Genomic DNA, 25,980 nt, shown 5'->3' with positions numbered 1-25,980 from the left:
AGAGAACCTATGACTGGTCCGTGTGGAACTAGGTCACAGTGGGATCCCTTTTGAGATATCTACTATAATCTTTTTATTTGCAGCCAAGTTGTCAAAGTTAATAGTCCTTAAAAATCCTCCCGAATTACGCCGCAAAAGGAAGCCAATACTAACAAAATATGAAAAAAAATGGAACAATAAACATTCTAAAGCTTACTTTCCCTTGTTCTCAGAGAATCTCCCCGATCCCGCCGCTCAGTGTCGCAATGCTCGTGCAACACGTCGAGGCGCTCGTCGATGGCCGCGTCGCCGGCGCCCGCGCCGCTGCCGCCGCTCAACAACACCATGGAGATGTACGTCGAGCCTGTTGTCGAAGATGTAAGTGTTTTTTTTCTGTTTTTTTTTCTGTTTGTCTACGCTGTCTGTCTAATGGTAGGCAACATTCCATTTCTAACCGCAGCTGCACTCCTAGTACTGAACGCGTCGCTGTTATTGTCAATTTCCATAGGAAAATGAACAGTAATGCAGCTGTCGTTGGAAATGGACTGTCACCTTAAGGGTGGTATTCCAACTGTCGACATTTTTGTCCAATGTCATTGCGTCTCTCATTTAGCAAAATGTGAGACGCAATACAAAAAGACAAAGAAATTGGATAGGTGGAATACCACCCTAAGAAACTCGATTGTCTGTATTGCCCTCCTCTTAAGATGTATCAAAGCGGTCAAAACTATCATAGCATGCGCTCTAACGCCTTGGCAATGGATACGATAAAGACGTGTTCAGATATTTTCGAGCACCTGGACACCTTCGACATAGGTACCTATCTGATATCTGATAGCCCTTTTGCTATTATTGCTCTAGCGCAGAATACGACACGTCTTTCGTCACGTTTTTCTCCACATAGGTATATTATTTATCCCTAATTTGATGATTATTCAATAATCATTTATAATGATGCTGATTAATTCTAACTATGTACTTATAGTGCGTTTTAAACAACGACTTACCTATTAAGAAAACCTTTGAAACCACTTTGAAACAGGAGAGTGTAACGACCGGCATCTTTAGCCCAAAAAAAAAACGAGGCTGCGAAACTACTCGTAGAACACCTACCTATATTGAATCAATTCAGTATTTGGATAGTGTTCGCCAGTCTCGACCGTTTTTTTGCTGACCGTTAAATCTAGTACTAATAGGTACCTATCTAATTTACTCAATAGTACTTATAAAAGCGCTAAAATTTTTAACAGAGTTGTAGATCAATCGGAGAGTAAGATTTTTTAAAAGATAGATGATTTACGGAAGGAATATTAAAAATATAACCACGTAACATATATTTGACTTAGTTTATTTATGCCAATGTCCCAAATTCTCTTCGTATGCAAGTTTCGGTTACCGAAGCGTGGTAAAAATTAGGTGATTCAAATTCGAAGACTGCCGACTGCTGGTTCCTCGCCCATCCAATCACTGAAAAGAGTTAACATTTCCTTATTCGGAATTCAAATCAAATACCAGTATTTTGATAAAGGTGTTTCATACATCGAACTTCTCGAGGTGATACTTTTCGAGGACCTTTCTCATGGACTTCGCGATTTGCTCCGGCCGGCTGTAGAAGAACTTATGCTGACTACTGCCGTCCTCGTTGTAGATTTCTTTGTCTACTTTGCCTGTCGGTGACGTGAATAGGATCCTATGTGGAAAAAGTTTTTAGTGAGCACCTACACAAATAGTTGTAATTAAAACGTGAAATACAGTTTGTATAATTGTTGAAATATGTTTTTAACGGGTGGATAATTTAATGGACAGCTATGAACTATCCAACTAAGTATGAACTATGTATCCTTATGTAGAAATTTTGACAAAAGCTAATGCTTTTGTCAATAATAATTAAGCTTTAAATCTTCTTACCTGGGTATGTAAGTACCATCTGGAGCATAAACAGAGCTTTCCGGTTCCTCATCATCTATTAAATTAACCATAACGAACTTTCTGCTCAACGACTGGATCTCAGGGCAGTTAGCGAACTTTGGCTTCAGATTTTTGCACGCGGTACAATAAGACTTGTGTATGATTATCATCATGGGCTTCTTATGGCGGGATGATAGTTGTACACCAGATTCTAAGGACTTCGCCCAAATGTAGTTGTTCCCGAAACCGTTGTCCCTTCCTAGGGAAGCGCTGCAGTAAACTTTGTTAGATAACAACGAGTAGAACGCTTTAGCTAAACCAGTACCGGTCGGCATTTTGTGCTGTGGGGTCTGTTTAGAAATATATGAGGTTTTATTTGGAGAGGATGGCCAGACCGGACGGCCTGACTGGTATTGTGGAATTATTTACATTTTAAACACTCAAATGCTTTTTTCCGTTGCACACCCATGTTTGACAATATTTTGCAAATTGACATTTGTCATTGATTTGACATTTTGACAGTAATCTATAGAGCTTAGTTTCTCTGGTTTCTAAGAAAACTGGGGCCATGGATATACACGTTGCGCCATCTATGGCGGCAATGTGAAAGCTTTCAGTAAGGTCGAAAGCGAATGGTAGCGAAGAGCTTGGTTCACTTGGTTGCTCGCTTTCTGATGCCTGATTTTGTCGTCAGGTGGCGCTACAGGTCTTAAAAGCTTTTGGAAATGTTACAGATTTTTTTACAGATAGGTATTTTTCAATGAGGTTTTGCTAAACTCATTCAGCCCGTTTTAAGTATGTTTTATCTAGCTACCTTTACATAAGTTATATGACGATGACGATCATGCAAATAAGTTTTGCGGAATTCTGATACTTATACAGCGACGTTTTGTTTATTTATTAACTTGGGTCATAACTGCCCTATCCACACCTCATCAATAGCAGGCGTGCCTCACTCCGCGATTTCGTCGCTTTGCTACAGGTAGCTAAAAGTACATCCGTTCGACCCCAATTTTGGGGTTTGCCATAAGCCGCGCGTGGCACTGTCGCCACCTAGCGGCCATATCTGTGCTGATCGTAACAGACGCGTTTTGTTAGAGAGTGAGTCTTCTGTACCTAGTACTATTATTTATTCTGTGTCAATAGTAAGCTACTTCAACCTTATTTTTTGGCAGCAGTGGTATCTTTCCCACAAAAGGTGCGAATTACTAACTTTTCAGTGTCAATCATTGGGTAGTTGTCCTTATAATGATAGCAGCCAATGCCAATGCTCTAAATTAGATGTAACATTGCAAGTGCTTCAACTGCTGCTGCCATCACCCGACATCGCTGGTGACACCAGTAGCGGGATCGTTTTCCCTCTAGCAAACCCAGGCCTGGCTTTTACTGATGCTTGCGTACCTACAAGTGCCGGTTGTCTCAGATTTGCCTGTGGCCGCTACGCAGTTTTGAAATGCTAGCCGGCATCGGCAATTCAATCACCTGTAGAATGCCCCCATTACAACGACAATGACAGTTGCATCCTCCGATGCAAGCGACAAAATGCTATGACAAACTTTTTAAAATCGCTCATGTGTATCGGCGTGTGGCGCTGCGTGTGCACATGTTTTTTTACCCATTTTCAAACACAGCAATGTCGATACGTCTCGCTCCACGTAGCCTATTGGAAAAAGCAGATAAACTATGATAATTAAATGTGCAGCGTGCGTGATTGTATCTGGCGGAGAGGATACGCATTTCAGTACGGCTTTTAACAAGAACGCCCGCTCGCAATGTCAGGGTCCTAATTTAAAATATTAGTAAATATTTATTAGAAACCTTGTCACACAAAATCGATACAATAGTGGCTTATTTTTGAGCAGGATAAAAATAAGTTCTACATTGTCGCAACGCGGGATGGTGCGCCATTTTGGAAGTTCGCGCGCGCTTTTTTCTTTTTAAACCGTGCTTGGATTCATGGTTATTCAGCCAGTGCTTGTGCTATGATGTATAATCGAAATCGGAGTATGTACGGGACAGTGAGATCCTTGGCTGCTTCTCGGACCACGCCTGTAGCGGGTCTCGAGGATGTTCTTTACACGCCGCCTTACTTTTATCACATCCCACCACCGCCGCTTAACACATATCCTGGAAGGAAGAGACGGAAAAGAGATAAGGTAAGTTACAAATGTTGAGCAAATGTATAGCTATAGTTGGTCAAGCAGATCTTGTCAGTAGAAAAAGGTGGCAAATTTGAAAAATGTAGGCGTGAAGGTATATTGTCTCTTAGAAAATTTGAATTTCGCGCCTTTTTCTACTGACAAGATTTGCTTGACCATCTATATTTTCTAATTAGTTTATTAAAAAAGTGAGATTTCGACATTGTGACAGATACTGTGCCATGTTACTAATCTTATAAATACCTATACTACCTATAGGTACATGTTGAGTATTTCAATTACATTTTTAACCTCAAGGGAGTCAATAGGTGTTCATCTCCTTGTAAGATTATAAGAAACTACTAAAATTGCGATGATTTAAGATGACGCACTGATTTAAGGTGGGTTTAAGGAGCATTCCATGAAATTGTCTACCGTTGTCCCGTACAAACGCGAAGTTTCTGAAGATTTAGAGGTATAAGAGTTTCCTTTTCTATGAACAATGGTCAAAAATATGCACAGAAATATAATCGCCTGCTTTAAATGCCGAGAAAAAAGTCGCAACATAGGAAATAAAATGCGTTTGTACGGGACAGCCCGTGAAATGCTCCTTAAGTATAGGTACTTGCCGTCTATATCTATACCAGTCGTTTGTTTCTATAACTTTTAAAGAAATTATTCAAATGATACAAGGATCTTACCTTAAACATACTGTAGGCTCTTCACGAGTCTTTCTTTAATTTGTTTATTATTATATTCCTAGGCCGATATTTTTCAATTAAGTAAGAGAAAAGATGATAAGAAATGTAAAAAGACGTAGAAAATACAGCTACATCAAACAATAATTTAGACCCCCTACGCATAGTAAAATACTGTAATTTCCTATTGTATTTATGTAGAGCTACTTTTTTTACTGTGGAATGTTAATTAGACCCATTATTTGGCCAAATTTTGTTTATTTTATTTATTTTACGTAGGTACCTACTGAAGTTTTGATAGACGTGACATGAGTCATTCTTCATTCCATAGATATTTATGAGGTTGCGATATTACAAGCAAAGAGTTTGTGCGGAAAGAGAAGAGTCGTTGTATGGGCTTCCTTACATCCCACGACTCTTCTCTTTCCGCCAGACTCTCTATATGTAGAGTCTGTGCGGAAAGAGAAGAGTCGTGGCAGAAACGGGAACTAACATTTTAAATTTTATATGGCAATCAAACCTTTGACACCTGTCTTGCAAAAAGTAAACAAACTTCTGTCAATGTATATTTTTATTAACAAAAACCGCAAGTTTTATGTATAAAATATTTTCAAAACACGATAAAACCGTACATAAAACCACAAGGAAAATTATATTTAATATTGGTCGGTTTTGTCAGCGGGAAGAAAACGACTAAAAGCCGACTATCGACTTACAAAAAGTCGCGGAACGTGTTTCCGCTATTCGCGGGTATTGATGTTGTATTTAATATGAAATAATTACCTATTTAATAAGCCCCCTAAGTAACTTGTCTCCGGTACATAATCGGTAAGTATATTCATTCAAAATATATTCATTTTCATAAATATGCAGGTCATTCATGATCTTTAAAATAACTGATAAATAGTCTTGATACTTGCCATTTTATGCATATTTATATGTAATTTCTTTTTCAGGATTGTGTAAAAGTACCTACGGTATCTCGAATAAAAGGCCGCTAAGTAGGTGATATGCAAGAATTCGTAATCTACGTGCCGGATTCAAGCACATCCAGTTCAGATGAAGATAACTCTATGAGTGTCCCTGGTTGTTTTGAAGCTAGCTCAAACATAAGTGACGTTGAATATTTTAATTCAGACTTCGATTACAAAGAATAAAACTTTTTCTAATAAAATATTTCTTTATTTGTAAGTTCGTTTACTAGGTTCTGAATAAAACTTTTTCTAATAAAATATTTCTTTATTTGTAGGTTCTGTTAGTTACGAAATTATATTTAATATTTAGCAGTGACTTTTCGGCGAAGTAAAATATCGTGAGATGAGAGAACCGGACATATCCCAATAAGGCCTACCTACTTATGCACTATTTTTATTCATATTCATATTTATTATTAATAATGTACACATACATTACAAGTCAAGTTTACAATGGGTGAAATATATCCCAGATAAAATTACAGTTCTATTGCCCAATTTCTACCCGATCTACCCGGTTTTAATAACTGTTGGACTGCACAGATTAGGCAGTACATAAATGAGACTATCTTGTTTGTTACTAAAATTACAGTTGTATTGGGCAGATTCTTAACTAGTTTTAGCAGTTTTGTCAATCGCACTGTCTCATTTTTAAGAATCTGAGACATAAAAACAAGTGTGTTTTAAAATGAAAACTAGTGCCTGCGCTAAATCAGAGGATTGAGTTGACGAGCCGACACCACCACCAGGCTCCGTTTAGTAAGCCGTGGTAAAAAAAAACCGGAACAAAAGGGATTCAAGTATCATGACCTTTAGTGTCGTACTATAATCACGTGACCAGTGTTGTCAGCATAGCAAAAACCATAAAATAGCACTGGCGCGCCCTCAAATCCCACGACTCTTCTCTTTCCGCACAGACTCTATGCGTTGCACCAACCTAGATTCAAGAAAATGTAACATTTTCATAACACCTACAAAATACCTACCAATCAATAATCATAATTAACCGAACAAATGCCTAAGCCAGCTGACCGTTATCGCCGTTATCGGGTTTGTGAAACAGACACCCCTTTTATAGTCTTATCGTACAGTGTCAGTATCCCAACCTGCGTCAATATGTTAACACTGTAATGCAGATACGCGAATTTAGATATCGCACGAAGTAGGTGCGGATGGTGTACTCGTATGGTTAAATTACAAAATCTGGGAGACCGAGATTTGCTCGGAAAACGTAAAAACTCAAAATTGCGCGTTTTCCCAGAGATAAGACCTAGCTAGATCGATCTTTCGCCCCCTAAAACCCCCACATAGCAAATATCGTCGAACTCGTTAAAGCCGTTACCGAGATCCCCGCAATATATAAATAAGTAAATATACAAGAATTGCTCGTTTAAAGGTAGATATAAATAAAATCAGCAGGAAAACAATGTTCATTATGCTACAAGTGCGAACAGTAGGAAATTCGTAAAGAGTGGCGATAAATTGAAACACGTCCGAATGGAGTATTTTAAACCGACACCAGCCGCAAATTACATTTTCGCTCGTGTATTGTACAAGGTTTTACAATACATGATCCCTTCAAATTTTCAACAACAACAATAGTATGTACTGTAGTAAAGAAAATCTTGTCCTAGCTTCAAATAGACTCCTGACATAGGTACCAGCTACTTAATTTAAGTTTTGACCTGTATTCGTTTTGATCGCATAATTGATGCTACAATTATTGATGTGTTGTACTTTCTATATTGCATTTTTTTTCCGAGAAATTTCCAGCATTTTGGACTGAACCGCTATTTTTAGTCCACCATCTAGTTTTAAGGAATTGTAAGGAAGCCTAGCCTGCCTGTATCCTTGTGTTCGGTGTAAAGGCCCTGTACGTACTTACCTGTAGGTACACAGTGGGCCAGCGCCGGCCAGTCCAAGGGACGCAGCCATGCGGTAGAGTCAGATAGCAATATCACTTGCTCCCTCTAACGCATAAATGCGTCCCCCAGACTGGCCCACGCTGGCCCATCGTGTGTACAGGGGCCTTAAGGCGCAGCACGCAGCTTTCTCGGCCCTAAAGCTTCGGAACTCGTGCGCATACTTACCTACCTAATTTCCTTAACCATCGGGACTAGAAAAAATATTCATCATCATCAAACTACAATCTACTTTCAAAGCGCTTAACATCGTGAAAACATTATTTAGGTACGACTGGTGTAAACTTTGTAAGTTATTAAGCACTCGAGAATTAGGTAGGTACAGTCGCCATCAGATATATCGGAGCGTCTAAGGCGCTCACAAATATCTGAACACGCCTCTATTGTCAGGGCGTTAGAGTGCGTGTTCAGATATTGTGAATACCTTGGCCGCTCCGATATATCTGATGGCGACTGTACCTATATCAAGGAAATTTCAATAAGTTTTATTCCAAGATTTTATTTACTTTATTTACATTGAAAACATCTAAAAGGGAACATCTAAATTTAAGATCACAAATAGTTCTACAAAGTTTGTTGCAATTATATTCCATCATGATATTGACATATATTTCAGTAGCTACAGGCATACAGGCAGGCAGGCAGGTTCAGTAAATATTTCAAGAACATAAAGTGCAACGGTACTCTGCCTTAGCTAAATCAATAATTTTATTTAGCTCATAGCAATTATACTTATATTATCTTAATGATAATACAATGAAGATGTTTTTTATAATTATAGACATCCACATATATATGTGGAATATATAATGTAGGATAGGTACTTAAAGTTTCATAGAACACTGTTGGTATCTGGTGAACTGATCTCGTCTCTTCTTGGTAGTTCGATAGAATTATTTAAATGAAGTATGCTTCTTTCATCTTTGGCTTGTGTCTGAATTGGTAGTGCCTGTGTTGTTCTGTGTGATACTGTTCTCCTTTGAGGTGTTAACTTTGTGAACGACCCGTACGACCATGCGATCCCAGTAGTCATAGAAACCGCAATACAAATTAACTTTAACTGATCCTTCCTATCCATCTCTGTTTAATTGGCTATCTGCGTGATTAGTTTCCATTTGACTTCAAACAGTGTAATATTTTGGATAAATAATTTTGTTTTATGGTTTAAATTGTATGTCCTCTGACCTGTCAAATAAAATGTCAGTTGCCATTGTCACAGATAGCTTTTCCATTGTCTATGAGTTTTTTTTTCAAATAGGTAAGTATAATAGACTTTGACCAAGAAAAGTCTGCAGCGATTTTGATAGCCCACGCATTGCAAGTGTTATTTATAGGTACGTCATAATTTCATAGAAGTTTGACGTTTCAATTAACGCTTGCACTGCGTGGGCTATCAAAAGCACTGCAGACTTATCTTGGTCTAACTTTAATAGTTTAATCATCATCTCGATTTATCATCACTACACCTTATAAAATAAAACAAAGTCCCACGCCGCGTCTGTCTGTTTGTGTGTTTGTATGTTGGCGATAAACTTAATACTGCTGAACAGATTTTCATACGGTTTTGTACTATCGATAGGATAGAGTAATTCTTGAGGTAGGTTTGTGTTTTGTGTAAAATTTGTTAACATGTGCAAAGCCGGGGCAGGTCGGTAGTGTTCCATAAAATAAAGGGTAGGTAATAGGGAGTATTACAGCAATGTTCTGCAGCACTAGTGCACATAGAAGACCAAAGAGTAACTTATTAAACTTATACCTTTGTTTATATTAATTTACTAGGCCTTAAACAGTTTTCACTATGACATTCCTAATATAGGTAACAGATGCATTATTGTATGTGGCTTTGCCTACAACCAAAATTCAGGCGCTAGTTTTGGGCTGTAAGTCTATACTCGTATGTACCAACATCGTCGACAACGTTCTTAATTTTTTGGGTACAGAAATGATCTTTGGAAACTCTGGAACTCTTTGTATGATCTATCTACAAGAAACATTTAGTTTACCTAATACATATCAAAGGGATATTTATTACTAAGTTTTACCCTTAGGCTTTACCTGGTCTACTGCCTGAAATAAAACGGTTTCTCTTAGCACTGTTAAAGTGTATAACCAGAAACCGTTCACTAGAACATATTTATTCATAAGAGACTAGATACATACATTTGTGAGAATGCTTGTTGACTATTAGGGTTTAACGAGAAGTTATCAATTATAATAGCAAGGTATACATTATCCATGTGTATAAAAGTGTACGACACATCAAAAAAAAAAAAAAAATCAAAATCAAAAAGCATTTATTTCGTTAAATAGTATACAACATAACACATTAATGGTTGGGACTTCCTAGTAAGTATGTATGATACCTGTGACAGGAAGCCCCGCTCTTCTACATTTGTCTAGTACATTTGTTCACATACTTACACAAAAGTTCTAATACACGCTAAAATAATACCTATAACACTTCTAAGCGTTCTTTGGCAATGTGGGAACGACTTCAGGCGCCCTGTGCATCCAAAGGGCTCAAAATTATAAATTAAACAAGAGGGTATAGTTTTAAAACGTTTAATTTTTAACCATAGATCTTTTATAATTTTATCTAGTTATTATCCGTCAGTTTTTTTTGGACAGGCCATCGTAGGACAGTTGTCTTGGGTGCACTCTATCTCCGGAGGTTTAGCCTTAGGGCTGAACCTCCCATATACAAATAAAAACCCTGTAGCTGCAAGCAAGGAGATACTTACTAAAGTAAGTGCGTCTTTGCGTTCTAAAGGCGCGTGGGTATGGTTGACGGCACCATAGCGATCCTTGAGAATGCCCCAGAAGTGCTTCTTGCCAGTCAAATGCCAGAGGCGGGTTGGCTTCATACAGTCTAGTTTGTACGGATGCATGTTTTTGGTTTGTAGAAAATTGGAGCAACTTGGAAACACTATTTTTGGTGGATCATGGTTCTATTTTGTATTTTATGTGGCTCATTTTAGTTATGGTAGTTGGTTATTGAAAATTTGAATATCAGCGATTGTAGACATTCTGGGCCTGAAAAATAAAATAGTTTAGTAATTCTTAAGGGTGGGATGCGATTATTTAACAAGGTGAAGTGTGGGTGAAGTGCTTTGGGGTAACTTCAAGAGTGGGGTAATTTTGAAAATTGCTAATATCTACTAAATTAGAAGCACTTTCTACTGTTGGAAAATGCCTTGATAAGGTAAGCATTACTTAACTTGATTGTTGCCACAGTATGAAGTGATATATATTAACGAGTCAATATTCCCTCTTTGTCGAAATTATCCTAATGCACCTTATTCTAACTACAGCGCAGCCTAATTGTGAAACTAGTTTAAGGCACGCCAAGAACACTTGTTTAAAAACAAGTGTTCTTGGCGTTACCCTTAACCTTTAATATGTACGTGGTGGTCTAAAATTGTAGATTGTGGATCGTCAAATCTCGTTTGTGCTGTACATTAGAGCAGACAAAATCGTTCTCGACGAAATTTAAAAATATTACTAAAAATTCGGTCAGGATCTTAGGATCCTTACAACATCAACAGACAAGAAGTTAAACATACAATGGTTAGTGTTATGGGATATGGGCATACATCATTGTATCAATATTCTCACCATAATGATGTTCAGGGTCCTGGACGTCTTCCGAAGCTATCCCACATGGTGCCCGCGAATGAGGCCACTGCTGAAACAGTAACTATAAAAATTATTTGGTTTTTGTTCATGACATTTGTAATTTTTGATTTTTTTTTCGTCCATCTGGACAGGTTGTAATTTTTGATGTTTGTTGATTTGTTTTTTTTTTGTAATTTAAATGTCACAGTTATTACTGTTCACAGCGAGAAGTTTGCATTTGCACGTTAATTGTGTTAATGGAACCTTTAGTCAATATCCATCATAAAACGTAGTGGTTGTATTCTCTTTGATCCATCATATATTTATCTCCATGTTTACTAACCATATATTGATCATTTTTTTTACAAAAACTGTTATTTTTATACCGTCAATACTCATGTTTAAAAATCTTTAAAAATCTCTGATCTTTAAAAATGCAACATATGTGTCTAATTACGCAATATTTATCATCACTTAAATGACAATGCCATCAATACCTAACTTACCTATTAAAAATAGCATGTCCACACCTGTCCTCCCATAACTTGTTAATTATAATTATTCCTACTCCTACTGATACTTATAGAGGAATTGGCATCTTTACAAAAAAACTGCCAATTATGAGGGCATGGTCCAGGTAAGAATAATCCTTAATGCCCATGTGCGCGTGTAGCTGACAGTTCTGACCTCATTCCTATCACTTTCCAAGAATTTCTTCTGGAAAACCAGTATAAAAGTGTTCTCTGGACCCGTAACGACTGTACGTTATAGAGAGCTCAAACTTAATCAGGTTCAGCTAAATCGAACGCTGGCCTGTTGACAAGGAGAAGGAATAATAGTCCCGTGGTTGTGATGGTTGTGTGTGTGTGTGTGTGTGTGTATCCCTGTGCGCGGGAGTGTCCCATGTAGAGGTTAAAATTCTCGCGGCCTTCACCAGAGATGCATTGGGACCGGTTTGATTTATCGGCCGGATCGATCGTTTCTATGATTGTGTGTCTACTTTTCTAGTTATAAAACTATTTAACTTCCTTTTTCGGCTGTTATAGGCAATGCAAAAGCCTAAAAACTATCAAAAACCAACATTGGACTATCCATTTGGAAAATATTGCCAAAATTAACACAAATCATTTATTATTATTTAAGAATCAAGTAGGCGTAGATAACGACCGATATTAAATCATTATAAGCTCTCTCGATGGTCTCGATCGATATGATTCATAAAGATGACCATCTGAACCTTTTATCTCGACGTACCCAACGGCTAGGCCAAAACGTAAAAAATCGCCTGTGTCTAGGAGCCGTCAGAGCGACTATGCGCTTGTTATGTTTTTTTCAACAACAACTTTCAAGCTCCGAGGCTCTCCGAGTCCGCGCCATGCCTCCTTATAGTGGGAGAGCAAAACCTGTAGATACTGTTCGTCCACTTCGGTACGGAGTACCTGCGCGCGCGCCGTCCCTTTCTCTCCTGCCGCGAAATATATTATAACGAGAACGTCTGTTTCACCGCACCACACTGGTATGCAAAGATTGATAGCTTATATGACCATTTGGTTTTGAAAGCGGCCAGAAATCACGCACGGTTGAAACTTTTCGCCGCCTGGCGTCCTTAGGACCGGCCAGACGTCTCTGGCTCTGTAGCTTTAGTTTACTTTTGTTAATAATTGTGCGTTCATAATGTCATTAACTTGTGTGAATTATCGATTGCTCGGCGGTGTAACTCGTTTGTTTAAAGTAAGCCAGTGAAGCCTTACTCTGTGGAGGCAGTGGTCTGTTGTATTCACTATTCCTAGTTAAGTTTTGAGTGCAACTGTGGAATTGAATTGAAAGTGTGGTCGGTTAACTTGCGAAGGACAGCGATGTGTTTTGTTTTTGAAACTGTGAGTGTATAATGCTTGTAGAATGGATCCTATGGCAGCAGACAACGGATTAGTGGTGAATAATCTGAACCACGTCCGGACGGACTCTCAGGTAAGCCGGCTCAGTAGGTATCGATGAGGCAAAACACGTTTGCTATAGCATACCTACCTACCCGTGATAAGTACAATGACTTCTCAATCATTTGATACATTTCTTGTTCGTTCAATTAGACTTATGTACTTCTAGCTAAGAATATTTATACTAGAACCCTACATAGGCACATTTTAGAGTTCATCTCATTAGCGTGCTACAGAAGGTATTAACCGATCCTATACCTACTTCTGTCTATTAGCTATACATAATCTATATTTGCAACGGCTCGGATATATAATCATAATTATTCGATTCTGTTATCTCTTCAGTAGTATATATAACTATATTTAACAATAAGTACCTTTGAATTACGGTCTTACACCATACTTCTGACTTGCACAACAACACCGATTACCACTAACTATTACCTACTAAGATCTGGTGATTGAAACATAACATGGTAGGTAAAACAATAAACTTTGTTATCTATGGATACTCGGTAGAAATCACACCCTCTTTAGACATTACATAAATACTTAACTACCTAATACCGAAGTTCGTTAGCGCGTTAAAGTCTTTTAGATTAAAGAGGAAATCTGGTAAAATTCAATCAAAATTTTAAATATGTTGCTGTACTTTGGTATAGCGTTATTTCAAAATAATTTAACAGACATACAATGATAAGATCAATGTAAGGTAAACGTATTAGTGCTCGACATGCCAATGCCCTATTATAAATGACACCCTCAGTGGCGGATTTGCAGTCTTTGCCGCCCTCGGCCCCAGGCCCTGAAGCCGCCCCTTTCTCAGCACCCATCATATTGACTACATTTTGAGTTATTTCTTTGTTATCATCAGCGAATTTTTGTCACAATTTGCCGTCCCTAAATATCATGCCGCCCTAGGCCCGGCCCTACTGAGCCTTAGGGCATATCCGCCACTGGATACCCTGCTGTCACCTCTATTGACAATGACTTAAGTTTCAAGATGACATATACTGGGACCGCGTCGAGCACCAGTACGTTTACTTTATGTACCTGCTTACTTATTCTTATTACCTAACTGTTTTTTCCTATAAATATACCTAATTGGTCAATTAAACTCTCTCCTCTCTTCCTTTCTAGCTATGTAACCCACAAGATGGGGTCAGCTTTCCTTATTTTTCCTCTAGCCCCATTTCACTTTGCACTTGCATCGGGCAATATCTGACACTCAGTCACATCCTTTTAGTAGAACTTAATCTTTTCATACTAGAATAAGTAAGATAAAGTTGGTCAAGCAGATCTTGTCAGTAGAAAAAGGCGGCAAATTTATATCGTCTCATAGAAAATTTTATTTGTCGCGCCTTTTCCTACTGACAAGATTTGCTTGACCATCTATAAGTACTGGACAAGTTAAGGATGAAGTTAGAATGAAAAAGTGGTCCGCTCCCTTGCTAAATATTCCACCTGCCAAAGTAAACAAAACAAACGAAGCTAACAATGCTAACATTATACACCACCAAAATTGCCCTTAATTTTTTTAAACCGATATCAAAGACCACGTGACGTCACCATTGTTACCGAAAACCTGTTTCGCGCCAATTCGCAGCTGGCGGGCAGCGGTTGCTAATTTTTTTTTTGTTTTTATGTGGCCTGAGGGCTGAGTCGTTCAGCCTCCGTGATACACCGTTAACCTTGCATATGTCAGTTGTTAAATTGATAAAGTTTTTGTGGTGCAACGCACGACTGGCACGAGTATGCAATTGCAAACAATGGTATACAAGGTAAAACCACCGTAACTAATAATATCCTATACTCCACTGACAAGCGACTCGACTCTTACCAAACTAAATATACACCAATTAGATTTCAATTAAATAATAATTACAATTATAAATAGATATGACGCGTTGGGCCAAATTCGACATATACAACTGTCAGATTTCGCATCCACGTCAAATCAACAGTTGATTTTATTACATACTGAGTTTTGATTCCATCAACGGTGGATAGTATCATTTGGTACAACCAAAACTCAACTCTAAACTAAGGGTGGTTCGGTTTGGTTTGCTTGTCACCCTAACTGTGGATTGTTAATGTCAAATTTTGACATTGTACGTATTCGAAAACATATGATTTTTCCCACATCAACGGGCGATCAACACGATACGTCAAACGTCGCTTGTCGAATAGTAGGCCAAGCAATAAGAAGGTATAGAGGGAAATGCTAGGAACATAATTTTTGACTCCGAAACTTTGTTTGGACTAGTTAGGAGGTGAACATATCAAAAGTCCCCGGCCGTAGCCCCGGTGCTGGGGGGTAGAGGGGGGTAAGAAGGTCGAATTTTTCGGTTTTTCATTGATATCTTGAAAACTTTGCGTCTTAGCGACATGACTACTAAGACAAACCGAAAGCTGATAAAATTAGTTACAAGTTTTATCCAGTCAAGTTTTTCGTTATCTTGAATAGTTTTTGAGATACCCACTCTTGAAAGTTTATTTAGGGCTTTCAATTTTATCTTGATATATCTACATTAGTGAAGCTGCTAGGCCGTGTTTGGTATCATTTTCATATAAATCGGGGGTGCTGAATTCATTTTTGGTATCACATTGACACCATTCCTAAGAAAAAAAATATTAACTTTAAACAAATACCTTTTTTTTCAATTCCTCTTCACGCTTAAACCGCTCAACCGATTTAATTGTAATTTGGTATACAGATATTTCAAGTCCCAAGACAGGACATAAGATACTTTTTATCTCAATAATCATCCTTTAAAGTTGTGAAATGGAGTATGGGGGGAATTCAACTTCGTCGACGAAACTGGATTCCTGAGGTTAATACTGCTTAAGGTAATGTTTGAAGTCATGTTTGGTATAATTTTCATCTAAATACAGATGTATACCATCCTAAAGTTTATCTAAACCGGTTCAGCGGTTATTGACTCCCCATACAAACTTTCACACCACTTTTCACACCCTCAAAAGATGCTTTTGGTTATAAAATCTATCCTATGTCCTGTGTCGAGACTGAAACTATTTCTATACCAAATTTCAACGAAATTGGTTCAGCGGTTTAAGCGTGAAGAGGGATTTAAAAAAATATTTTTTTTTAAAATTTTGGTTTTACTTCGGGATAGTGTCAATGTGATACCATAAATGAATTCAGCACCCCCGATTTATACGAAAATGATACCAAACATGGCCTAACAGCTTCACTGATGTAGATATCAAGATAAAATTAAAATCCCTAAATAAACTTTCAAGAGCGGGTATCTCAAAAACTATTCAAGATATCGAAAAACTTGACTGGATAAAACTTGTAACTAATTTTATCAGCTTTCGGTTTGTCGTAGTAGTCATGTCGCTAAGACGCAAAGTTTCCAAGATATCAATGAAAAACCGAAAAAATCGACCTTCTTACCCCCCTCTACCCCCCAGCACCGGGGCTACAGCCGGGGACTTTTGATATGTTCACCTCCTAACTAGTCCAAACAAAGTTACGGAGTCAAAAATTGTGTTCCTAGCATTTCCCTCTACAACGATTTTTGAGCATTCATTTCCTGACCTATAGGGGTTCTTATTCAAGCCATGTTAATTCCTTAAACATATGTTTAGATATTCCTATGAAGTATGAAATACTACCCGATTTTCTCTGTCTGTCGGTCTGGCAAGCCGTAATTAAAAACAGTGCTGATAATTTTGCAACTAAATGGTTAACATATTTAACAACTTAATAAACAAGGCAATGCCCAAACAAAATTAAATTCCGAACCATCAGGGTTAAAAGATCTGCCACTGTTTTACGACTTTTTTTTATATTTTGCGACGTTGAACTCTTAAAAAGTATGTTTCAAGTAGGGCCTTGACGAAAACCTTGAGTGACATGTGCATGTGGCAGAATATAACGTAAATTATTACATACCGACAGGTGGATGTTCATGAAACAGTAAGACACTGATGTAAAAGTTCAGTTGCTTAACAAGTTTTTAACGAATGATGACTGCCTGGATATGAGTGAGAAAAGAGAAGAAATAATAGACTATTATACACTCAGCGTCAAAAAAATCGCACATCTTAACTTTTTGCTTTCAAGCGGTTTTAAACCTTATATTATATAAGGCAAGATAAGACTATGGGTCCTTATTTGAAAGGTTATGAAATTCTCTATTGGAAAATGCCGTAAAATGGACGATCTACCCCATACAAAAAGAAAAGTTACAGGAAAAACTAATCGACGTGTATTCAGGTTAAAATTGCAACGAATAAAATCACTACAAAATCAACAGATACAGAAAAAACAAACTTAAAACCTAGTGCTGCCTCCTCTTGCCCTCCGAGTAGCTTCCATGTGATCAGTCATGACTGTCATGAGTGCCACGATGCGTTTTTGAGGAAAGTTGTTCCACTCCTTAATAATGGCATTTTGAAGCCTGTCGAGAGTGGCAGGAGCAGGATCAGGCGACCGAACCCGCCGGTTTAGCTGATCCTAGTGATGTTCGATTGGGTTCAGGTCAGGGCTCCTTGCTGGCCACTCCATAACGGTGATCCCAACCTTCCACAGATAGTCTCACACAAACAACGCAGTGTGACAGCGGGCGTTGTCATGCATAAACTGGATGTTGGGTCCAACAAAACCATCATATGGGATCACATGCTCCTCCAAGAACACCGTTATGTAACGCCGAGCAGTCAGGGATCCCTGGCTGTGACCACCTTCAGCGCGGGAAATGCACAGGAGATCAGTTTACTCGTCGATCGAAATGCCGCCCCAGAACATGCGAGATCCGTCCCCTTAGCAGACGGTTTCTTCAGGGCAGGCTTGCGTAAATTGCTCTCCCTGCCTCCTATACGCCCTCCTGCACCTGTCGTTGGTGAAAAGGCACACCCTCGTCTCGTCGGAAAAGAGGACATTCCTCTATTGTTCAAACGTCCAATCTTCGTGCAGTCGGCAAAATTGCCTCCTGGCTAGTCGATGCTATTGCTTTAATTGGGGGCCTGTAGCAGCTCTACGGGGCAACATCCTCTTCTCTTCCAGCTTTCTTCCGATCGTAGAGATGCTTACTGCTGTTTTTTGAGCTGCTTGAAGCTGCTGCTGCAGCTCAACAGCCTCGGAGAAACGGTTCTGCAAAGAGTTCGATACAATGTAGCGGTTGTCTCTAGCGGAAGAGCAGTGTTGTCTTCCAGGTCCAGGTCTCCTGATGTCACCACCAGTCATCTGGAACCCCAGCAAGACTCGACGGACTCGGAAACCGCTTATGTTAAATCTTTCAGCAACTTCTTACTGCCATAGTCTTGTTTGCACCAGTGCCACCTCTTGAGCTGTTCCTTCTGGCCTGGTATCCATGTCCAAGGGTTTTTTCTTGCTGTAACGGTTCATTAGTAACCTCAGTGACCTCTGGAGTGCGAATAAACCATAACTAACCTTTACCCTCCATTTTATACCCGTCCCGGATTGCACAACAACGGACCGATTAAAATTGGCTCTCGGCCCTTTTTCAAACAAAACGCCTATATTCGGCGATGGTTGTTTTTACGGATAATAACGATTTATCTTTTTAAAGTTCATTAATTGCGCTTTCAGATGATACCAATATTGACAGGGTACAATGCAGTAGATAAGAGCTATATTTGCTTGATACGAATTTTTGGCGAGGTGCGATTTTTTTAACGCCGAGTGTAGCAGTTTATACATATAATAGTCTGAAGTAAGGTGGTCAGTCTAAAGTTTTTCAATATTTTGTTACTGGAAATAGCTGGATTGTCAAACGTGAGATTTATATTCGAGAAATGGGGCCAAGCACTTCAACTGTCTAAAATAGTTGCAGGATGCTGGTAGGATGACATTCCTAATTGCACTACTTTACGCGACAGTATTTATTTATTTGTCTAAAATGTCTTTGTGCCTGCAAAGTGCATTAGAACCAAAAGGATAATCCTTAATTAAAAATGATATAAAGTACCTACATAAATATAGAATTCATTAAATTTAATAAGTACCTACTTATGTCCATTGAAGCATTTTTGGGTTTTAAATTTTAATACTTTTAATGCCTACCAGTGGTGCAATCACTAAAGGTCTCTGACAAGTACCCAGTTGAGTGACTTTTTACTCTTTTAAAGTTATTTTTAGTCATCGCATGAGTCACAATACCCAGAAACAGCCTCAAATTAAGCCTAAATTTGCAAGAAACTTGTCGGGTCGATAGAAACTTAATTTTATGACATAAAAGGTTGTTGTCTCTGATAAGCATCTATTGTTTGGTCGTCTTAAAAGGTATTTCAAGTATTTTCTTTGTTTTATGGCTAGTAAATATAAGTCTTAAACCTCGAGTCATACTAAGATAACTCCACACTTGCTGAAAATCTAAGGAGTTACAATAAGCGACCTTACACAATGGAATCAGAGTTCAAAATGTTCATATTCCAAAAATATCCCAAAAATACGCGAAAATGTGATACGAGTTTGCAATTGTTACCGGGTATGTTCTAGCACTTCTAACAGCAACCACTCACTGATCATTCTTGGACCTTATTTCCATGCAATAAGGTTCATAAATAGTTAATAGTGGGCAATTGTTAATGTTCCCACGTCGGCGCATGTCCTGCAGTTTCCGGTGCTTTTTTACAGAAGTTAAAACAAAATATCAAGTATTTCTCTCACGCTCGGCGTATATAATTATCGGCTATTTTAGGAGTGGCAGGATTCCTTTATATGATGCTATTTAAACAAAGGAACTTTGAATTGCGCTTCCGTGAATGCATTTTTTTTTACATTTCACAAGCTACTGACAGTCGAGCGAATAATATAAGCTAGCTACATAATTAAATAATTATCTCTTGTTTTCAGTTAATTGCCCTAGACTTTGTACGTGGTACCTAGGTATTAGTATTTCCATATACCTACCACTTCCGTAGTTCACCCCTCTTTTACCCCCTTAAGGGATAAAAAGTATCCTATTCTTATTCCCGGGACTCAAACTCCATACCAAATTTCATCTCAATCGGTTCAACAACATCATCAACATCAACATCAACATCATCAACATCAACATCAACATTTATTCAGCAAATAGGCCACAAGGGCACTTTTACACGTCAACATTGAATTTACATAAAAGCAAAAATAATAACATCAACAATTTTATAAAATAAAACTAACAATTCAATCTAACGTATTACAATTACTAAGAGATGTATATGGTCTCTTAATGTCGAATTACATACAAAATACAGATAAAAAAACACACAAAAAAAATCTATAATATTTAGAGGTGTAAATGTCTCTAGGTGTCAGAACTATAAGATTATATAGTTTATCAAGTTATCCTTAGAGATGTATAAGGTCTCCAAGAGTCAATATCCTGTATAATTAATACATTCATTAAAAGAAAAGAAACATACGAGAACAGAATGAGGCGTCTCACTGTAATTAATTAATAAAAGTTACTAAGTATAATAGCTCGTGTTAGCTTAACAGACCAGTCTCCACAAACAGCACCCGTTCACGAGTATGACGCGTATCTCAGCCATCGCCTCCCTCAACCTTCATTCGGGAAAGTGGCGACCCGATCAACAACGCCACCGTAAGCAAAGACTTTTAAGCGAGCATGACATGTTCAAGCTACCGGCCTATATTAATATTAAAATAGTAATAACATGTAGCTGTAAGACACGGCATTTTGTGCTCATATGTTACATAAAAAGACAGTAATATAGCTTCACATCATTACTAGCCTAAGTTGACTTAGAGATGTAAAGGTCTCTAAGTGTCAGAAACATTAAAAATATAGGTAAGTATGTACAATCAAAAATAAAAATCACATAAATAAATATGTACTTAGAGATGTATAAGGTCTCCAAGTGTCCAAAACTAAAATTAAATTAAACAATATAATCAAGCGAGAACATCATTGTCTCGTGTGTCAATTCTACTGGACACTAGCATATTTAATTCACAATGTAAAAAAAAACAATATTTATTTAATTCTTATTATACTAATGAAATCAAGCTACCGGCTTAAAAGCATCTCTATCGTTTATAAAATCATTTACAGTGTAGTACGCCTTACGTAACAAGGAGTGCTTAATGTGCGACTTAAATTTATGAAGTGGTAAATTCACTACATCAGTGGGGACTTTGTTATAAAAACGTGTACAGTTCCCGACGAAAGACGTACTAACCTTACGGAGGCGGTGGGCGGGCACAGCAAGTTTATGTTTGTTTCTAGTGTTATAGTTATGGATATCACTGTTAACCTTGAATTTGTGGATGTTTTTCCGAACATACATAATATTCTCTAGTATGTATTGAGATGCAACGGTAAGAACGGTTAAGGCGTGAAGAGGTAACAGACATAAAGAGTTACTTTCGCATTTATAATATTAGTATTGATTTTGTATTATTGATAAATCAATTAGAATAGGATTGAATAATTTATCGGACTAGGTACATACAGTAGGTATCCTTACTAGAGTTACTAGGTAACAGATATATTTTTTGATTAATACAACAACTTGTAAAACTAAGTCCCCCGCCGTGTCTGTATGTTTGTATTTGTAAGTAGTATTTTCGCGATAAACTCAAAAACTACTGAACAGATTTTCATGCGGTTTTCACCTATCAATAGAGCGAAAGGAAGGTTTAGGTGTACAATTTGTTAACCCTTGCGAAGCCGGAGCTGGTCGCTATTTAAATATGATTATGTAATACCTAGTCTACCCTAGGTAACAAATCTTGGACTTTTGGTTGGCTTGGTAACTAACTACTGCAGCTATTTACAACACATACTAGAACCAAGAAGCACAATGTGTTTAATAAAACCCCTTATATCTACTCGTAATCCAATTTCACAACCAGGATCTGTCAGTTCGGCTTCGGCATTCGATTGTTTTCTAAGAAATCGCTCAAAGGCCTTTGAACGTGTTCAGCTTGTGGCCTATAGAGCTGTGGGCATTGCCAATCTATGACGTCATCGAGGAATTCATGCTCTATAATCTAGCTAGCAATCAATACTTTATTGACCTGATAAGTGCCTAGGTACTTACCTAAGTTTTAAAACTATTACAAAATGGTTCAATAGATTTTTCTCTAGATTTAGTTTTGACCTAAAAGAAGTCTTATAATTTAACCAAGCTGCCAACTTTAAGTTTTTATTCGTGAGACCAGGGTTTGACAAACCGCGGTTCGCATGCCGCACTTTGGGCCTGCCATTGCGGCTCTTCAAGACACCAAGAAACAATTAACAATTAAAGGGTTTAGACCAGTTTAACCAACTTTTGTGTTTCTTTATTGACATTCCTAAAACATGATTTCTAATGTGAATGGCTCTTAACTTCAAAAGTTTGCCAACGCGTGACTCCCCTGAGCTGAGCTCAGGTTATTCAGATTCATTACCACGAAATAATAAATTCTTAAATTACTTATACATTTCTTTATAATATGCACAAAAACACCGAATATTAAATGACAATATTACCTGAACACAATGAATTGTGCTAAAATCTATTGACAATATGTTAGCGCAATTCATTGTGTTCTGTAATATTTTAGGATGTATCCGAGCTGAGAAAATGCTAGCTTAATCACCACAATAGCAAAAAATCTTCCATGCGATAGTTTCAATTTCATAATTGAAACGACTTAACCAAACGGACCTTTCGCTCACGGAAGTTTGTCAAGTTAATTTAGCAAAGCACTGGGTTAAATTTAGTACAGCCTAGTAGGTCGTCTGCTGCACTTCCTGCCTCCTTAAATAACTTGAAAATAACCGAGCAATATCGCACGGCGTCTTGCCTCACATGGATAATGAAGACATTAAATGTAGCAAGCTATCAAGGCGTGAAATGCCGGCGAATTTAACGCAGCAAAAGTAAATTGATATTTTCTTCGTCACAACCGTGAAATAATTAAAAGTTGTGTAGGAGTGTTTACTACAGCTATTGCTACATGCAGTTTAGGTGTAGTTATTATTATTTATCCCTTAGTAACGATGACAGAGTAACTAAAATATCTATTAACGATTCACATTTTTAAATATTTTAATTTGTTCGGATCGTATAATCTGTAGGTATACTTAATTTTATTGCGCCTACAAAAATAAACTTTTTGTAAAAACAAAAACAGAATTAAATTATTTATTCACATATATGTATTTGTCTTTGAATTTCTATTTAAATTAGGTACTTAATTAAATATGCCACATTAATTCGCAAATTAACGATTATGTCAGGTAGGTATATATTATTTCTAGGTAAGGAAACTTGAGTTTTAAAAGTTCAAAGTTTCAAACCCTTCCTTCCACCGTTCCAATCTCTCTGGTTAGGCAACATTTTCGCGCGTTTTCACTGACCATAAAGCTACGCATTCAGCCAACGGACTGGCTGAATAGCAACTCTCACCATGGTCATAAATGGTCTTGATTGAAATGATTGGTAATGTTAGTACACGCAGTTGTAGAATAAATTACCGCATCTTGTATAATTTAGCTTGAACTAATTACAGTTAATAAAAGTCAAGTGTAGCTGTATTTACATGGCGCAGACTTCAAAGCCTCTATACTTAGATAACTGTTAGATTCAATTAAAGTTTAAAAGTTACACGCAAACATGTACTAAGAAATAATTTAAAGGAAATAGTAAATTATGTATCGCAGTAAAATGTAATCGGCCTGTGGAATTGAATCTCAATGTTCAGTTTTCTCAGAGGTCTATAATTTATGGATTACATAATGACGTACAAGTAAAGTACCGATTTTACTAGTTTTACCTCTGAATAGTTGTTGGTGTGTCGCTTGCAGCGGGTCGGACAGCTTTCTTCGTAATGGCATTGCATAGTGTCTACTTTCAAGCGTTCGGACGTTGCTGTGGTGCCAAGTGAAATAGTGGCTATTAACCGTATCGATGGTCATGTCGCGCGTCATCAATATGTTTATGTAGAAACAAAAGAACACATAAATATTATTCCAAATTTCATTATTCCATTTTTAAAACACTGGGAATCTACAAATAAAAAATATAAATGCATATAAACGGCAAAGGTACCATCTCACGGTTGGTCTGACGATAGTAAAAGTGTTCAGTAGGTATATAGTACTGTTATATTACAGCTCGCAAAGTATATATGTAAAATGTAGGTACATTTATATAAACGTTATATTTATTAAATCACATGACATGTGGGGTGCCTACGTATTTGATGTAAACATTTTGTTCAAATACAGTAAAACCTGGATAATTGGCACCTGGATAAATGGAAAACCTCAATAATTGCAACCAAAAGTCCGGTCCCGGTCCCTTGAGACCAAAAGGCCTCTATAATTGAAATTTTGGAACCTCTATAATTGCAATTTAGATTTTAGTGCTTTTCGTAATTTTGCCTCTATAATTGACCACATCGCAACTTAAGACCTCTATAATTGACACTGTGCTAAAAAAATCCGTTATTTTTGCTCTTGTTTTTACCTCTATTATTGAAACGAGTCTTGCTTATTACCTCTGTAATTGAAATAATGTAGTTTTATACAGCAGAAACAATATTTTAATAGCAATGATCATTTTATTTATATCTCCATCCAGAATTTAATTTATTTATTGGGTATCTATCACAGCCGGTAGTAGGTGAAATAGTTTTGATCAATAAAAAACATGCTTTTTACATTCTAATAAAACTTTCTTCCACAATTCAAGGGAATTTTTTAAACCCAAATGATACGAAAATAAAGTGGTAATTAATGTAGTGTAAAAGTGCAAGTATAGACGGAAGCAATATATAGAATGTAAGCGTGTAAATCTACTTAAAATGGTTATTTGCACCTCCATAAAAGAAATTTGTCAGAACGCAACCTCTATTAATGAAAACCTCTATAATTGACACAACGATTTTTTGAACCTCGTTAATTGACACGACCTGCTTAAATGAAAAACCTGGTTAATTGACAAAAATTGGCCGGTCCCTTGAGATTGCAATTATCCAGGTTCCACTGTATCTAATAAAACGTTTATTATGTCTGCTATTACACAAGTAATCTTGTTAAGTAGGCACGCTGAAGTCGCTGAAGTTAAATACCTAAACTAGGTTGATGCATCATGCATCTAAGTTAACCCACTTCTTACTGACCATCGGCAAAGTGCAGAGCATTCGGTTTCCATGGAATCTTAACTCCAAAATCGTAACAATTGTTGGGTCTGTTAAAAATATATTAAGACTGTAATTTTAAGATTGGATAATTTGACATAACAGATCACGGTCTCTCGAAAACTAACTTTTACTTTTCCCCAAACCGGTCTACTAGCGCACCTGGCCGCGGTGCCGGGAGGATAATAATGAATATTTATCTGAATATTCATTTATCTCGCATATTAAGCTGGTACTACACTATTCAACCTAAGCCTATAGGTATTAATTTAAACTTTCACAATTTGTTTTTTTTTTTCATATTAGTTGCACTAATCAGTGAAATTTGACATGGGTGAAATTGAATAAGTATTGAATGGAATTGATTTGAACTATTATAGGTAGGTCTACTAATACATTAGCCTAAAAGTTCCGTACCGTACGTACCTCCATGATTTGTTAGCCTGCCTAATTTCGCCGGAACCGATGGGTAGGTATAGTCGGACCAATAAAAGTCTGCAGCGGATTTGATAGCCCACGCAGTGGAAGTGTTATGTATACGTCATAATTTCATAGAAGTTTGACGTTTAAAAAGACACTTGCACTGGCTATCAAAATCGCTGCAGACTTTTTACGGTCTGACTATATAACCCTTTTTGACATATTTCTCAACTACCTACTCTTGATATTTCTCTCTACG

At 37.4% G+C, this 25,980-nt stretch overlaps 2 protein-coding genes across 12 annotated transcripts in view; one reads left to right on the top strand and one right to left on the bottom strand.

The window, feature by feature from the left end:
* Positions 1–25,980, top strand: part of LOC134668504 (tight junction protein ZO-3-like) — a 132,062-nt gene that overhangs the window by 53,496 nt on the left and 52,586 nt on the right. For 9 of the 10 annotated variants that reach the window (XR_010098793.1, XM_063525990.1, XM_063525973.1 and 6 more), the window contains one exon: positions 213–357. Coding sequence is in view for 9 of the 10 variants with exons in the window: in XM_063525990.1 (XP_063382060.1) it covers positions 213–357 (145 nt within the window). In the remaining variant the exon portion in view is untranslated. Of the gene's footprint in view, positions 1–212; positions 358–12,818; positions 13,203–25,980 lie in introns of those variants that run through there. The other variant, XM_063525995.1, reaches the window with a different exon arrangement.
* LOC134671401 (thioredoxin domain-containing protein 12-like) lies at positions 1,312–2,379 on the bottom strand. 2 transcript variants are annotated; one of them, XM_063529259.1, is made up of 3 exons: positions 1,888–2,379; positions 1,519–1,669; positions 1,312–1,446 (listed from the first exon to the last, which is right to left on the bottom strand). In XM_063529259.1, the coding sequence occupies exons 1-3, from the start codon at positions 2,220–2,222 to the stop codon at positions 1,444–1,446; spliced, it is 489 nt and encodes a 162-aa protein (XP_063385329.1). In that variant the 5' UTR covers positions 2,223–2,379; the 3' UTR covers positions 1,312–1,443. The 2 variants fall into 2 exon arrangements, with proteins under 2 accessions (XP_063385329.1, XP_063385319.1); XM_063529249.1 differs by having other exon boundaries at positions 1,312–1,669.

Source organism: Cydia fagiglandana, chromosome 1, assembly GCF_963556715.1.
Source record: "Cydia fagiglandana chromosome 1, ilCydFagi1.1, whole genome shotgun sequence".
Taxonomy (NCBI): Eukaryota; Metazoa; Arthropoda; class Insecta; order Lepidoptera; family Tortricidae; genus Cydia; species Cydia fagiglandana.
The sequence above is the reverse complement of the archived record's forward strand: the minus strand, read 5'-3'. Positions and strand labels throughout refer to the sequence as shown.

Excerpts from the sequence above, each read along its gene's own strand:
- LOC134671401 (XM_063529249.1), bottom strand. The coding sequence starts at position 2,222 with ATGCCGACCGGTACTGGTTTAGCTAAAGCGTTCTACTCGTTGTTATCT. Across the intron at positions 1,670-1,887 it reads GATGGTACTTACATACCCAG|GATCCTATTCACGTCACCGA; the intron begins GTAAGAAGATTT and ends TTTTCCACATAG.